Source organism: Nerophis lumbriciformis, linkage group LG01 (assembly GCF_033978685.3).
Source record: "Nerophis lumbriciformis linkage group LG01, RoL_Nlum_v2.1, whole genome shotgun sequence".
In the NCBI taxonomy this organism is placed as follows: domain Eukaryota; kingdom Metazoa; phylum Chordata; class Actinopteri; order Syngnathiformes; family Syngnathidae; genus Nerophis; species Nerophis lumbriciformis.
The window spans coordinates 23115074-23128836 of record NC_084548.2 but is presented as its reverse complement, the minus strand read 5'-3'; the positions used below and the strand labels follow the sequence as shown (position 1 = coordinate 23128836).

Sequence of the window (13763 nt, the reverse complement as noted above, 5' to 3'; positions counted from 1 at the left end):
AGTCCAACACAGCTGTGTTGGATGGTGCGTCGAAAGCCCACTTTACTCACGAGAGATAACGGCTCATCATACAGAATTATTTCCTCGGCAATGACTCTAGTTATCCCCTGGGCTTTAGCACTGTTCAGTGGCAGTATGTCACGCTTCGCGAACGTTTCTGTCAGAGTTAGTTGGGTAGGACCTTTCTTTTTCTTTTCGTCAGTTTTCTTTAGAAATTCTTCATATTCTTTACGGTGGTATTTCGCTAAATGCTTGATCAGATTTGTTGTATTAAAATGTCTTACAACTTTACCGCCACGCTTGACTTTATTGTGGCATGTTTTGCACTCCGAATATCCAAATATCGGATCGGGACAACCTAGTTCACATACTACACTACTTACTACTACACACAAACAAACGTTTATCTCACACACGTTTACCACTATAGATGGCAACAAAACAAATTACCTATAGGTCTTCAGCACCGTCTCCATTACAGTGGTGGGTAGGACTGGGCGATATGGGCCAAAACTGATACCGCGGTATTTTTAGTTTGAATACCGCTATCCAATATATACCGGCATATTAAAAAAAACATTCAAAGTGCTTAAGGTTTTATGGCAGATAACCAGTGTCGAGAGCACTCAGATTATTTTTTGTTGTAAGTAGTAATGTGTTGTTTATTCTTTGAAAAGTAATACGTTGGCCGTTACTATGTCAAAGCAATTTTCGTTCATTTTGTTTATGAATGTTAAGTTTATATCCTCACGCTTGTGCGTGAGATAGATGGAGCTTCTCACTGCGGTGAAGCCGCTGGTTGTTTAGTTTAAAATGACTTTTCAGCTTTACATAGTGAAACCCATTATCTAAGTTCTATTTAAACCAGTGTGGGTAGCACTGGGAGCAGGTGGGTAAAGTGTCTTGCCCAAGGATACAACGGTTGTGACTAGGATGGCGAAAGCGCGGATTGAACCTAGAACACTCAAGTTGCTAGCACAGCCGCTCTACCAACCGAGCCACGCCGCACCAAGGTAGCTGTCAGCTTCTGAAGACCTTATTTGTCTCTTTATTGATCTTCACGGGTCTTGTCTGAGCATAGTGCTAACCAGTGCTTTGATCAAATTGATTTTAAACAGTGACTCAGCAAAGTCCATGACAGTCTATTGAAGGACATAATATGCCTTTTTTTAAATCTTACTCCTATTCAAACATAAATGTTAAACAGCAAGAAATTGTATGTTAAACTATATGTTAGTCAAAGCTCTGTGCATCCGCTCAGTCATTATTTAGAGTCAGGTCATAAGTTTCAACAAAAGTTAATCTCATATTAGAGGTGGGTAGAGTACCCAAACATTTTACTCAAGTAAGAGTACAGTTACGTGTGAATAATATGACTCAAGTAAAAGTAAAAAGTAGTGATCAAAATAATTACTTGAGAGTAAGAGCAGGAAAGTATTCCGGGAAAAACTACTTGTAAAGTATTGAGTAACTTGTGACTAACTTCTCATTTATTTAGCAGATATTTTTTAATGGTTCGTGGACTACAATTGTAGTTGATGTGGACCGTGCATGTGTAAAACATAAAAATCATATACAATATGTTGCAACATGTTTTCTTTTGTCAGAGGTGTAATTTCTGTAAGTTGAAATGGGAACATTTCTACTGACACAGATGACAGCACATTATATAATATTATTTTTATTAGTTTGAAAGTAATCATTGAAGCTTTGTGCTGCCTTGTCTGACGTCATGTCAGTTCTCTAAAGTCAGTACGTTTCTATGAACAAAATGATTCTGATTTGTCAAATAATTCAGTTCTTTCTATTTTCACGGCCCCATTTGGGGTTCTCGTTTCCATGCTCTTATCTCAAATGTGACTGATGGCCATATGCAGTATGCCTCTCGTACACTGGGGGGGTGATTGTGGTCATTTCAGCCTGTTTAACTATGTGGAAATATAAATACAGCAGAAGATGAGAATGCTTCATGCTAACAAGCTAGCACTAGTAACTTTCAAGCTCCGTATCTAACAGATAACTACACATTTCCAGTGCTATTTAGTTTTGTTGTTAATGTTTTAATGTGCTTAAATGACACGTGTGGTTAATAGGATAATCAGAGACATTTACTGAATAAAAACATAAACGCACCACTTTTGTTTTTGCTCCTATTTTTTATGAGTCGGATGCAAAGATCTAAATCAAACATAGTCTGACTTCCTTTTTAGCTTTTATTGCCAATTTTCTGATAACAACGGGCCGAATTCCGTACACACACAGAAGTCTATCAGAAATCACAAAAAATGTTTAACAACATTTTTATATTTAACAACCATATTGCTACAATAATAAACATAAAAAAGTAACATCCACTCTCATTAACATAAACAGAAAAAAACAGAGAGTGTTCAGCTGTAAAAGTGTCACTGCTGAATGTGTGCTTGGTTCTCTTTTTTAAAGAACATTTTAAACATGTGGAGGTTATTGTGCATTAGTGAAATTAATTCTTAAAATGCCATACAAAAGATAAAAGCTGACCACACAATACAAACACTCACACAAAATTACTGTTAAAATGCTAAAATTGTAATGACAGACCACCTCAAAATCTGAATAGACTTTTGAACAGTTTTTTTTTCTGAATTAAATGCTCAGAATGTAAATGAAAATAAATATTGTGGGATTTACAATATTACCTATAAATGATAAACCACTAAATATTAAGAACATGTGAACATTGCTCCTCTTTACTTTGCAGACCACCTCCTGAATATTGATTTTTTATTAAAAAAAAGAAGCAAAATGTAACAATTGTTCAACAAACACAGCAAAATATGAATGCAAAGGATAAAAAAAAACACCCACATATCTGATGTATCACTTTTCTGCAGAACCAACAGTTGTAGAAATCGGCTTTTGTATCCCTCCCTGACGTTCATGTCTCACAATGGCTGTTTTGTAAACAAACCTCTCCCACTCTGCTCCTGCCTTGTCTGCCTGGAGCTGCTGTGACGGAGATTACCGTAATAACTCGTAAATCACTCAAAATTGCAGATTCCAACCATTGGAATGCTCTCAGTAGTTCACAATTCATGGTAATTTGAAGACTGCACTGCACATCACATTGGCCAGTTTTGATGTTAAAAGGTTAAACAAAATATTACGATGCCATGCTGTGGGTTGGGATGAAAAAATAAACGGACCATATGTGGACGTATTTTGCATTGCACGTTTTTATTTAAACATTGCCAGTCTAAATACTGGGACAGACAAAAGGGAAGCATATCGAGTAGGACTACAGCTTGAGGACATTTTCTTTATCTGGACCTATTTGGATTTTAGTTGAATACACCTGGTCCATAAGGAAGACCATATACCGTATACTGAATGTGTTGTTTTTTTGTGTGTTTTTGTGCTCTCCCAGCTTCCCCTGGACGTTTTTAACAATTACTTCAGCCTCGGATTTGATGCTCTTGTGACCCTAGAGTTTCATGAGTCAAGAGGTATGTCCCACAATGAGAAACCCTTTTCTTTTTCATAAAAAACTAACCTGAACACTAATTGGACTAAGATTTTATGTGTCACCATTATTATTGGCCCATTAGATGAGCTAATAGAGTGAACAACACTACCAGGCAGGGGTACACTGGTGCACCACCTGCATGTGTTGTATACTGAGGAAAGTTGTTCTTCCCAATGGTAATGAATGAAAACAGCTACCGAGCATAATGGAAAAAAAACTAAACAAATTAATAGAGTAATTTACAAATGTGTGTGTGTATATATATATATATATATATATGTATATATATATATATATATATATATATATATATATATATATATATATATACACACACACACAAACCCCGTTTCCATATGAGTTGGGAAATTGTGTTAGATGTAAATATAAACGGAATACAATGATTTGCATATCATTTTCAACCCATATTCAGTTGAATATGCTACAAAGACAACATATTTTATGTTCAAACTGATTTTTTGCAAATAATCATTAACTTTAAAATTTGATGCCAGGAACACGTGACAAAGAGGTTGGGAAAAGTGGCAATGAATCTGGAGAAATCACTGCACGTAAGCAGCTAAGCCCGTGACCTTTGATCCCTCAGGCTGTACTGCATCAACAAGTGACATCAGTTTGTAAAGGATATCACCACATGGGCTCAGGAACACTTCAGAAACCCACTGTCAGTAACTACAGTTGGTCGCTACATCTGTAAGTGCAAGTTAAAACTCTCCTATTGAAGGCGAAAACCGTTTATAAACAACACCCAGAAACACCGTCTGCTTCGCTGGGCCTGAGCTCATCTACGATGGAATGATACAAAGTGGAAAAGTGTTCTGTGGTCTGACGAGTCCACATTTCAAATTGTTTTTGGAAACTGTGGACGTCGTGTCCTCCGGACCAAAGAGGAAAAGAACCATCCGGATTGTTATAGGCGCAAAGTTGAAAAGCCAGCATCTGTGATGGTATGGGGGTGTATTAGTGCCCAAAACATGGGTAACTTACACATCTGTGAAGGCGCCATTAATGCTGAAAGGTATATACATTTTTTGGAGAAACATATGTTGCCATCCAAGCAACGTTACCATGGACGCCCCTGCTTATTTCAGCAAGACAATGCCAAGCCACGTGTTACATCAACGTGGCTTCATAGTAAAAGAGTGCGGGTACTAGACTGGCCTGCCTGTAGTCCAGACCTGTCTCCCATTGAAAATGTGTGGCGCATTATGAAGCCTAAAATACCACAACGGAGACCCCCGGACTGTTGAACAACTTAAGCTGTACATCAAGCAAAAATGGGAAATAATTCCACCTGAGAAGCTTAAAAAATGTGTCTCCTCAGTTCCCAAACGTTTACTGAGTGTTGTTAAAAGGAAAGGCCATGTAACACAGTGGTGAACATGCCCTTTCCCAACTACTTTGGCACGTGTTGCAGCCATGAAATTCTAAGTTAATTATTATTTGCCAAAAAATTTTTTTTTTATGAGTTTGAACATCAAATATCTTGTCTTTGTAGTGAATTCAATTGAATATGGGTTGAAAAGGATTTGCAAATCATTGTATTCCGTTTATATTTACTTCTAACACAATTTCCCAACTCATATGGAAACGGGGTTTGTATATGTATACATGTATATAAATATGTATATGTGTATATATATCTATATATATGTATATCCATCCATCCATCCATTTTCTACCGCTTATTCCCTTCGGGGTTGCGGGGGGTGCTGGAGCCTATCTCAGCTACAATCGGGCGGAAGGCGGGGTACACCCTGGACAAGTCGCTATCTCATCGCAGGGCCAACACAGATAGACAGACAACATTCACACTCACATTCACACACTAGGACTAATCAACCTATCCCCAGGTGCATGTCTTTGGAGGTGGGAGGAAGCCGGAGTACCCGGAGGGAACCCACGCAGTCACGGGTATATATGTGTATATATATATATATACATATACATATGTGTGTATAAATATATATATATATATGACTTAGTGCAGGAGTCATAGATGGTGTCTGTAAGGGACCCAGAACTCGGAGCCATACATGAGGGTGGTTAGTACCACGGCTTTAAACACATAGTGTAAATGAAGTGTTCTAAAACTTAGTGAATTTACAGTATGTGTGTTTATAATGTTAAGTTTTTTATGCATTGTTGATGTACTGTTTTTATCTCTCTGTTACTGTTTTAGAAGCCAATCCAGAGAAGTTTACCAGCCGTTTCAGGAATAAGATGTTCTATGCTGGGGTGAGTCCACACTGGCTTTTAAATTGTGTTTGCTTAACACTTTATCTTGTCTTATTTTTTAAGGTATTGATCTATTTGGAAGATCATGATATATGTTATATTTCTATTTTATTATGATTTAGGTTGCATCACTTGTTTAAGTTAAAACATTTTTTTTGTGATGATTCTTGTCTAAAATTCCTACTGTATATGAATATACAACTATTAAATTATTGAATTATTTACTCAATCTAGGCTTTATTATTATGTGCCATGTTTGGTTTGTTTAAAAAAAACAACCTATGGTCTGATTGCTTTGTTAGTGCAGTTCATTAGGTCAAGTGTGAATGTTATCATACAAGTCTTGGTGTACAGTTTTCCTCGTTTATCGTGGTTAGTTGGGACTGGAGGATTATTAATGATACACTTAATATTTTCATAGTTACCTTCTGAATACATTTTCGAACATTATCAGATCCCTTTTGAATACAGGATTACACCCATATAGCACCTTTACACTCATTTAATCTGATACAACAACCTTGAGTCTGTTCTATTTTAGATTACTGTACTACCGGTAGCCGAGAGGATCTTTGAAGTGTCATTACTATGGCCTTCACCTGGCCACTAAAACATGGCCACCACGTGGAAATGGAAGTACTTCAATTACGTCCTAGGTAATTCCTCTAAATTAGAAATGGGCTTTTAGTGCTGAAACCAGTGGTGTATAATCTGCAATTGTTCTGTTGGTCAACTTGACAATTGTGGCTACGACATTTTAGCATTGTGTGCCTGCGTTGTCATTCCACATCCATTACGTCAGAGCTGTGTTATTGATGTCAAAGATGAAGTGCATTAAAATAGTTAATCTCCACTTTGGTCGGGCAGTTCAGGGTTTCCCCTAGATTGCCAAGATAACTCTGGCGGTAGGGGCGTGGTTACCATGACATCATTGCAGAATTTGCTATGATGATATGATTTTCTTTAAAAAGGCAAAAAAATTGTATACATACATTTGAAAACAAATGTTTTATTGATTATCAATAACATATATTTGATATCGTTTTGCCATATTAACAAATCTTAATGCTTATTGTATAATGTGCTTGGTTGAGAATTTTTCAAGTGTCTAGAGACTTTCAGTGACTTTTTTATTAAAAACGACAAAGCAACAAATCTAGCGTCTTTTTCTGCTGTTATAATAGAGTGTACTTGTGTTGGGAGACTTCACTTCTGTCCCTCTATATCCCTGACGAAGAGGCAAGCTGCAGCGAGCATGATGCCACACTTGCTTCGCACTGCTGCTCCAGTTAGAATTTTTTCCTTAAAAGCCACCACTATCTTAATATTTTCACATTTTGTAGATCGATGTCTGATATATATTAAAGTTACATCCACATCGCAGATATGTTGACAACGCTCCAGATAATGGCGTGCGTCTCGTTTACATCCGGGTTTCGGCAGCCCTGTTTTCAGTGATCAAAGTATTTTTTTGGTGGCCGGATTTTCAGTGCATCACTATTCCATAGTGCACACATAATAGGCTATATATTTTCATTCATACTGTAAAGATCTGATGGTGGTAATGTTTTATGTTTATGTGGTTTTGATTTGATGTTAATTTTCCCAAGATTACAAACACACCGTCTATATCTGAAAGTTGTTTCAGAGAGAATGTGTGTCTGGGTAAGCACAGAGATGAAAGCACAGGAGTTAAAACCTGTTGGAATTGTGCCGGTTGTTGGCATAAGATTGGCAATAAAGGTAAAAATAGCATCGGACTTTGTGTGACTTCTTCTCACGGTTACAATACATTATATTACTTTCAAGACATGCACCTGGAGATAAGTTGATTGGAAACACTAAATTGGCCCTACCATGAGGTGGCTACTTGTCCAGGGTGTACCCCGCCTTCCACCCGAATGCAGCTGGGATAGGCTCCAGCCACCCCGTGACCCTGAGAGGGACAAGCGGTAGAAAATTATTGGGATAGATGGATCATTTGTTTTCATGTAAAACAAAACAAAACAACAACACAATTTCCAAGGTGTGGCGGCTATGAATTTGACGTAGCAGTGCGCCACATTCAGTTACATTAAGGGGCAACCCTGCAGTTGCTGATAGCTGATACAGTAGTTCATAAACATGATGCTGCTGCACATTGCAAACCATCTTAAAAACAAGTCATGATATGAAACAATGGTTTCAGTTCATTTTCAGTATGTTTTTTGTGTTTAAGGAGAATAACTTTTTTCCTATCAACAATGTCTCTTTATTTTCTTGCAGTAAACAAAGTATTGCTAATGTACTGAATAGTCCAAGACTTTTCTTATGTTAACGATAACTAAACACTACACTTTCAAATGGTAAATTTCCTCTTATTCCTTGACTACCCATCCACGTGGCACACACCATCACACCCTTGATGCAAGTGGTGACCCAAATTGTGGACATTTATTAGCTCAAATATTTAATAAAAATACATTTAAGTACAGTTTAATTTTGAGGTAGTGCAAACTAGCATGTGTGCCGGCATGAAACAAGGTCAATGATCATTTCAGGAAGTTTTTATCCATATATTGTGTATTAAAACTTATTTTGTGGCAAAACACAAACTTTAAAGTGTCTGTAGAGGTTTTTAGTACAAGGCATATCAGAGGAGTTGAATCAGAACAAACACAAATAAAAAGTGTAATTGAAAATTTTTTTTTTCTTCCGATTAACTCAGTAGGTAAATTTAATCCCCAGTCTGGCCCAACAGTTTAGTCACATAGTCTTACCTGCGAGTGTGCGTTGTGGACGGAAATTTTTCAATTAACGTCAGCTTTCAAAATATTTGAATGAAGCTTCTTTAAATTGTTGTCTTTCAAATTCTATGTTTGTGCTGAAGCAAAATCTATTTTTTTTTTTTTCTGTATAATGTGAGTGGAGAGGGGTGGAGGAAATGGTACTTGGACATTACACAGCGGAGAGGGCTTTTCTCTACTCGCACAGGAACATGCGCACTTAGACACACACACGCACACAGACACACTACAAAATTACCGTATTTTCCGCACTATAAGGTGCACCGGACTATAAGGCGCACCTTCAATGAATGGCGTATTTTAAAACATTGTTCATATATAAGGCGCACCGCATTATAAGGCGCACCACATTATAAGGCGCATAGAATAGACGCCAATAGAGGCTGGGGTTACGTTATGCATCCCGTAGTTGCGAGACCTGTTGTGGCTCAATGTTGGTACATATATAAGGCGCACCGGATTATAAAGCGCAGTGTCAGCTTTTGAGAAAATTAGAGATTTTTAGGTGCACCTTATAGTGCGGAAAATACGGTAATTACAAAACTGCGGCCTATAAAGACAGGGTGGACCGTATTTGACCATGTATCGTTGCATTTGTACTATAGAGCAGAATGATATACCAATACACAAGCGGGACATTTAATAAATTGCCAAATAATGTTGTTTATTCATGCTGAAGCTTCTTTTATAATCTAGTAATGCTGTATATGTCAATTATGAAAGTTTAAGATGTATAAATGGGATTATATTTACGGAATGTGCAAATAAGCACACACTTTGCCTCTTGTTCAATCTGTAGATTAAAGGTTGCTATTTCAGCTAAAGCTATATTATATTTACAGATTCTAATTTGGTCTGGATCTTAGACCATTATGGACATTTATAAGTGTGTGTGTGTGTATTTGTTTGGTTGACTGTTATACAGACAGCTTTCTCAGATTTCCTGATGCGAAGCTCCAAAGACCTGTCTAAGCACATCAAAGTGGTGGTAAGAATTTGTCAATGCAGTCAGCTCATGTTTAAAAGCACCACCCCTCACACACACACTGTGTGTGTCTGCTTCTGCTTGTCTCCAGTGTGATGGGACTGATTTAACATCAAAGGTTCTGGATTTGAAGCTTCAATGTCTGGTTTTCCTCAACATCCCCAGGTTGGTTTCTACGACTCCTACTCCTGACAACACACACTTCTCACTTGATCTGCAAGGTCTGGGCAGAAGACAATTATCACAGTTGTTGAATTCCATTTTATAGACGTTCTGGCCATACTAATTAGAGTCGGCATGTCTGCTGTGAGCGTCTCACAAACTTTACAATTAGTTACAATACCCAAGTATTACAAAGTATATTATTTGGCATACTCAGGACTGTGCTCGGCCTTCCCCCACTCACTCTGCTCACTCGCGACTGCATGGCCACCTCGAGCTCAAACCACATCATTAAATGTGATGATTACATAACAGTAATGGTCCTCATCACCGGTGACTAATGAATCGTTGAAGTCTTTGAATATCATGCAAACAAAAGGTGTAGCATCTAGCTTTGTGGTGTGGTGAAAACAATCTGTTCCTAATTGGGGACAAGACAAGAGATGTTTGTTGACTACGATAATGGTTGTCATGTGCAAGCCCTCAACTTCCTGCGTAGAAGGAGAAGAAGGTGAAGAAGGTGAACCCATCCATCCCACCACCTTTTCACTGTTTTGCTCTCTTGCATTAGGAACAGTTGTTTCCTTGAAGCAATCAGAACACTAAACTCACTCCCTGCCATGCCACAAGACGTTGTAAAACTATTCCTATTGGAATATCCATCCATCCATTTTCTACCGCTTGTTCTGTTAGGGATCGCGGGGGTGCTAGAGCCTATCTCAGCTGCATTTAATGCAGCTGTAATTGGAATGAGTACACTCTAAATCCTTTAACGAGGATCCATTGGAGGGCAATGATGAGCCATCAATCTGTCAATCCTTTCCGTGTCCGGGCCAGGTAAGGTTGTTATGCAGCTGAGAGGCATATCATGCAGTCCCGCGTGCTGCTCTCGGACCATCAGATCACGTGATGGTGCATTTAATCCCTTCATACAGACAGAGACTGAAACTGGCTGAACCTGTTATGAGGACCATTAAGTTTTTCACCGCCGAGGCTGTGGAGGAGCTGCGTGCATGTTTGGAGATGACAGACTGGGAGGCAATTTTAGCAGCCATGGACAATCTGGACGAGTATACGGACACTGTGACCTCATACATTCAGTTCAATGAGGCGCGCATCATTCCAACGCGCACCAGGGCTTGTTATAACAACGACAAGCCCTGGTTCACACCCAAGCTCCGACAGCTGCGCAAGAAGAAGGAGGCTGCGTGGAGATGTGGGGACCGGAGTACCTACAGCGAAGCGAAGTACCACTTCAACAGGGAAAAGGAGAAAGCTAAATCTGTGTACTCTAACCGTCTACAGGAACAGTTTCGCTCCAATGATTCTGCGGCCGTTTGCAGAGGGCTAGGGGCCCTTACGTACCATAAGCCCAAAGCCCCCCAGGCCCTGAATGACCGGACTCTCGCTCAGGGCCTCAACACACATTACTGTCATCATGAACGGCCTTCAGCTAAATCAAAGCTCTGCTCCTCCCATCATCACCCTCCCCACCAACGCCAGTACTTCATTAAAGGATTTAAAGGACTCAAAGGATTCCAAGGACATCACAGGACTGTAAAAGCCCTCTCTATCCGAGAGGAGGATGTACGCCGGCAGTTCTTGAAGCTGAATACGGGGAAGGCCCCCGGGCCAGATGGTGTCTCCCCCTCCACTCTCAGACACTGCGCGGATCAGCTGGCTCCTGTCTTCACTGACATTTTTAACACCTCTCTGTAGCTATGCCGCGTGCCGTCCTGCTTTAAGACCTCCACCATTGTCCCTGTCCCCAAGAAAGCACGGATCACAGGACTTAATGACTACAGGCCGGTTGCGCTGACATCTGTGGTCATGAAGTCCTTTGAGCGCTTGGTCCTGCCCCTCCTCAAGGACATCACCGCCCCCCTCCTGGACCCACTGCAGTTCGCCTACAGAGCCAACAGGTCTGTGGATGATGCAGTGAATCTGGCCCTCCACTTCATCCTGGAGCATCTGGACTCCCCAGGAACCTACGCTAGGATCCTGTTTGTGGACTTCAGCTCTGCCTTCAACACCATCCTCCCTGGACTGCTACGAGACAAGCTCTACCAGCTCAGCGTGCCCGACTCCCTCTGCAGTTGGATCAATGACTTCCTGACAGACCGAAGACAGCACGTGCGGCTGGAGAAGATTGTCTCGGACAGTCGAACCACGAACACTGGTACTCCTCAGGGCTGTGTACTTTCCCCCTGGCTCTTCTCCCTGTATACAAACTGCTGCACCTCCAGTCACCAGTCCGTAAAGCTGCTCAAGTTTGCGGATGACACTACCCTCATCGGGCTCATCTCGGATGGCGATGAGACCGCCTACAGGAGAGAGGTGGACCGGCTGGCGTCCTGGTGCAGCCTCAACAACCTGGAGCTGAACGCCCAGAAAACAGTGGAGATGATCATGGACTTCAGGAAAGTCACAGCCCCACCATCCCCCCTCACCCTGATTGACTCTCCCACCCCCGTCTCCATTGTGGACTCCTTCCGTTTCTTGGGCACCACCATCACTCAGGACCTGAAGTGGGAGCCGACCATCAGCTCCCTCATCAAGAAGGCCCAGCAGAGGATGTACTTCCTGCGGCAGCTGAGGAAACTTAAGGTGCCGACTGAGATGCTGGTGCAGTTTTACTCAGCCATCATCGAGTCCATCCTCACCTCCTCCATCACCGTGTGGTTCCCCGGCGCCACAGTCCAGGATAAGCATCGACTGCAGCGCATGGTACGTGCTGCTGAGAAGGTGATTGGCTGCAAGCTCCCATCCCTCCAGAACTTGTTCTCCTCCAGAACCAGGAGGCGTGTGGGTGGGATCACAGCTGACTCTTCTCACCCTGGACACAAACTATTCTCCCCTCTCCACTCAGGCAGGAGACTATGGTCCATCCAGACCCACACCTCCCGCCACCTGAACAGTTTTTTCCCCTCGGCCATCAGGCACATGAACAAAAACTCCTAACAGTAGCTCCTTTGAATTCCTTTCTAAGTCTATAACAAGATCTGATAGCTTAGTTAGAGCTCTTGTTATTACTAAATCTGTGTTATATATGTTTTGTGTTGCACAATTGCACCAAGAAAAATTCCTAGTTTGTGAACCCGTTCTCAAACAATAGCAATAAAAACTCTTCTGATTCTGATTCGGACGGAAGGCGGGGTACACCCTGGACAAGTCGCCACCTCATTGCAGGGCCAACACAGATAGATAGTTTATACTAATTCTATTTGATTCATCATATTATTTATTACTATGTATGTCCATCCATCCATTCATCTTCTTCCGCTTATCCGAGGTCGGGTCGCGGGGGCAGCAGCCTAAGCAGGGAAGCCCAGACTTCCCTCTCCCCAGCCACCTCGTACAGCTCTTCCCGAGGGATCCCGAGGCGTTCGCAGGCCAGCCGGGAGACATAGTCTTCCCAACGTGTCCTGGGTCTTCCCCGTAGTCTCCTATCGGTCGGACGTGCCCTAAACACCTCCCTCGGGAGGCGTTCGGGTGGCATCCTGACCAGATGCCCGAACCACCTCATCTGGCTCCTCTCGATGTGGAGAAGCAGCGGCTTTACTTTGAGCTCCCCCCGGATGGCAGAGCTACTCACCCTATCTCTAAGGGAGAGCCCACAGCGTCCGCATTACTGAAGACGCCGCACCGATCCGCCTGTCGATCTCACGATCCACTCTTCCCTCACTCGTGAACAAGACTCCGAGGTACTTGAACTCCTCCACTTGGGGCAGGGTCTCCTCCGCAACCCGCAGATGGCACTCCACCCTTTTCCGGGCGAGAACCATGGACTCGGACTTGGAAGTGCTGATTCTCATCCCAGTTGCTTCACACTCAGCTGCGAACCGATTCAGTGAGAGCTGAAGATCCTGGCCAGATGAAGCCACCAGGATCACATCATCTGCAAAAAGCAGAGACCTAATCCTGCAGCCGCCAAACCGGATCCTCTCAGCGCCTTGACTGCGCCTAGAAATTCTGTCCATAAAAGTTATGAACAGAATCGGTGACGAAGGGCAGCCTTGGTGGAGTCCAACCCTCACTGGAAACGTGTCCGATTTACTGCCGGCAA

The 13763-nt window shown here is 41.7% G+C and overlaps 1 protein-coding gene across 7 annotated transcripts in view; it reads left to right on the top strand.

Moving 5' to 3' along the window:
• Positions 1-13763, top strand: part of LOC133617401 (diacylglycerol kinase zeta-like) — a 301272-nt gene that overhangs the window by 161514 nt on the left and 125995 nt on the right. For all 7 annotated transcript variants that reach the window (XM_061977350.2, XM_061977363.2, XM_061977357.2 and 4 more), the window contains 4 exons: positions 3407-3485; positions 5709-5764; positions 9476-9538; positions 9627-9700. In XM_061977350.2, the coding sequence (XP_061833334.1) occupies positions 3407-3485; positions 5709-5764; positions 9476-9538; positions 9627-9700 (272 nt within the window). The remainder of the gene's footprint in view (positions 1-3406; positions 3486-5708; positions 5765-9475; positions 9539-9626; positions 9701-13763) is intronic.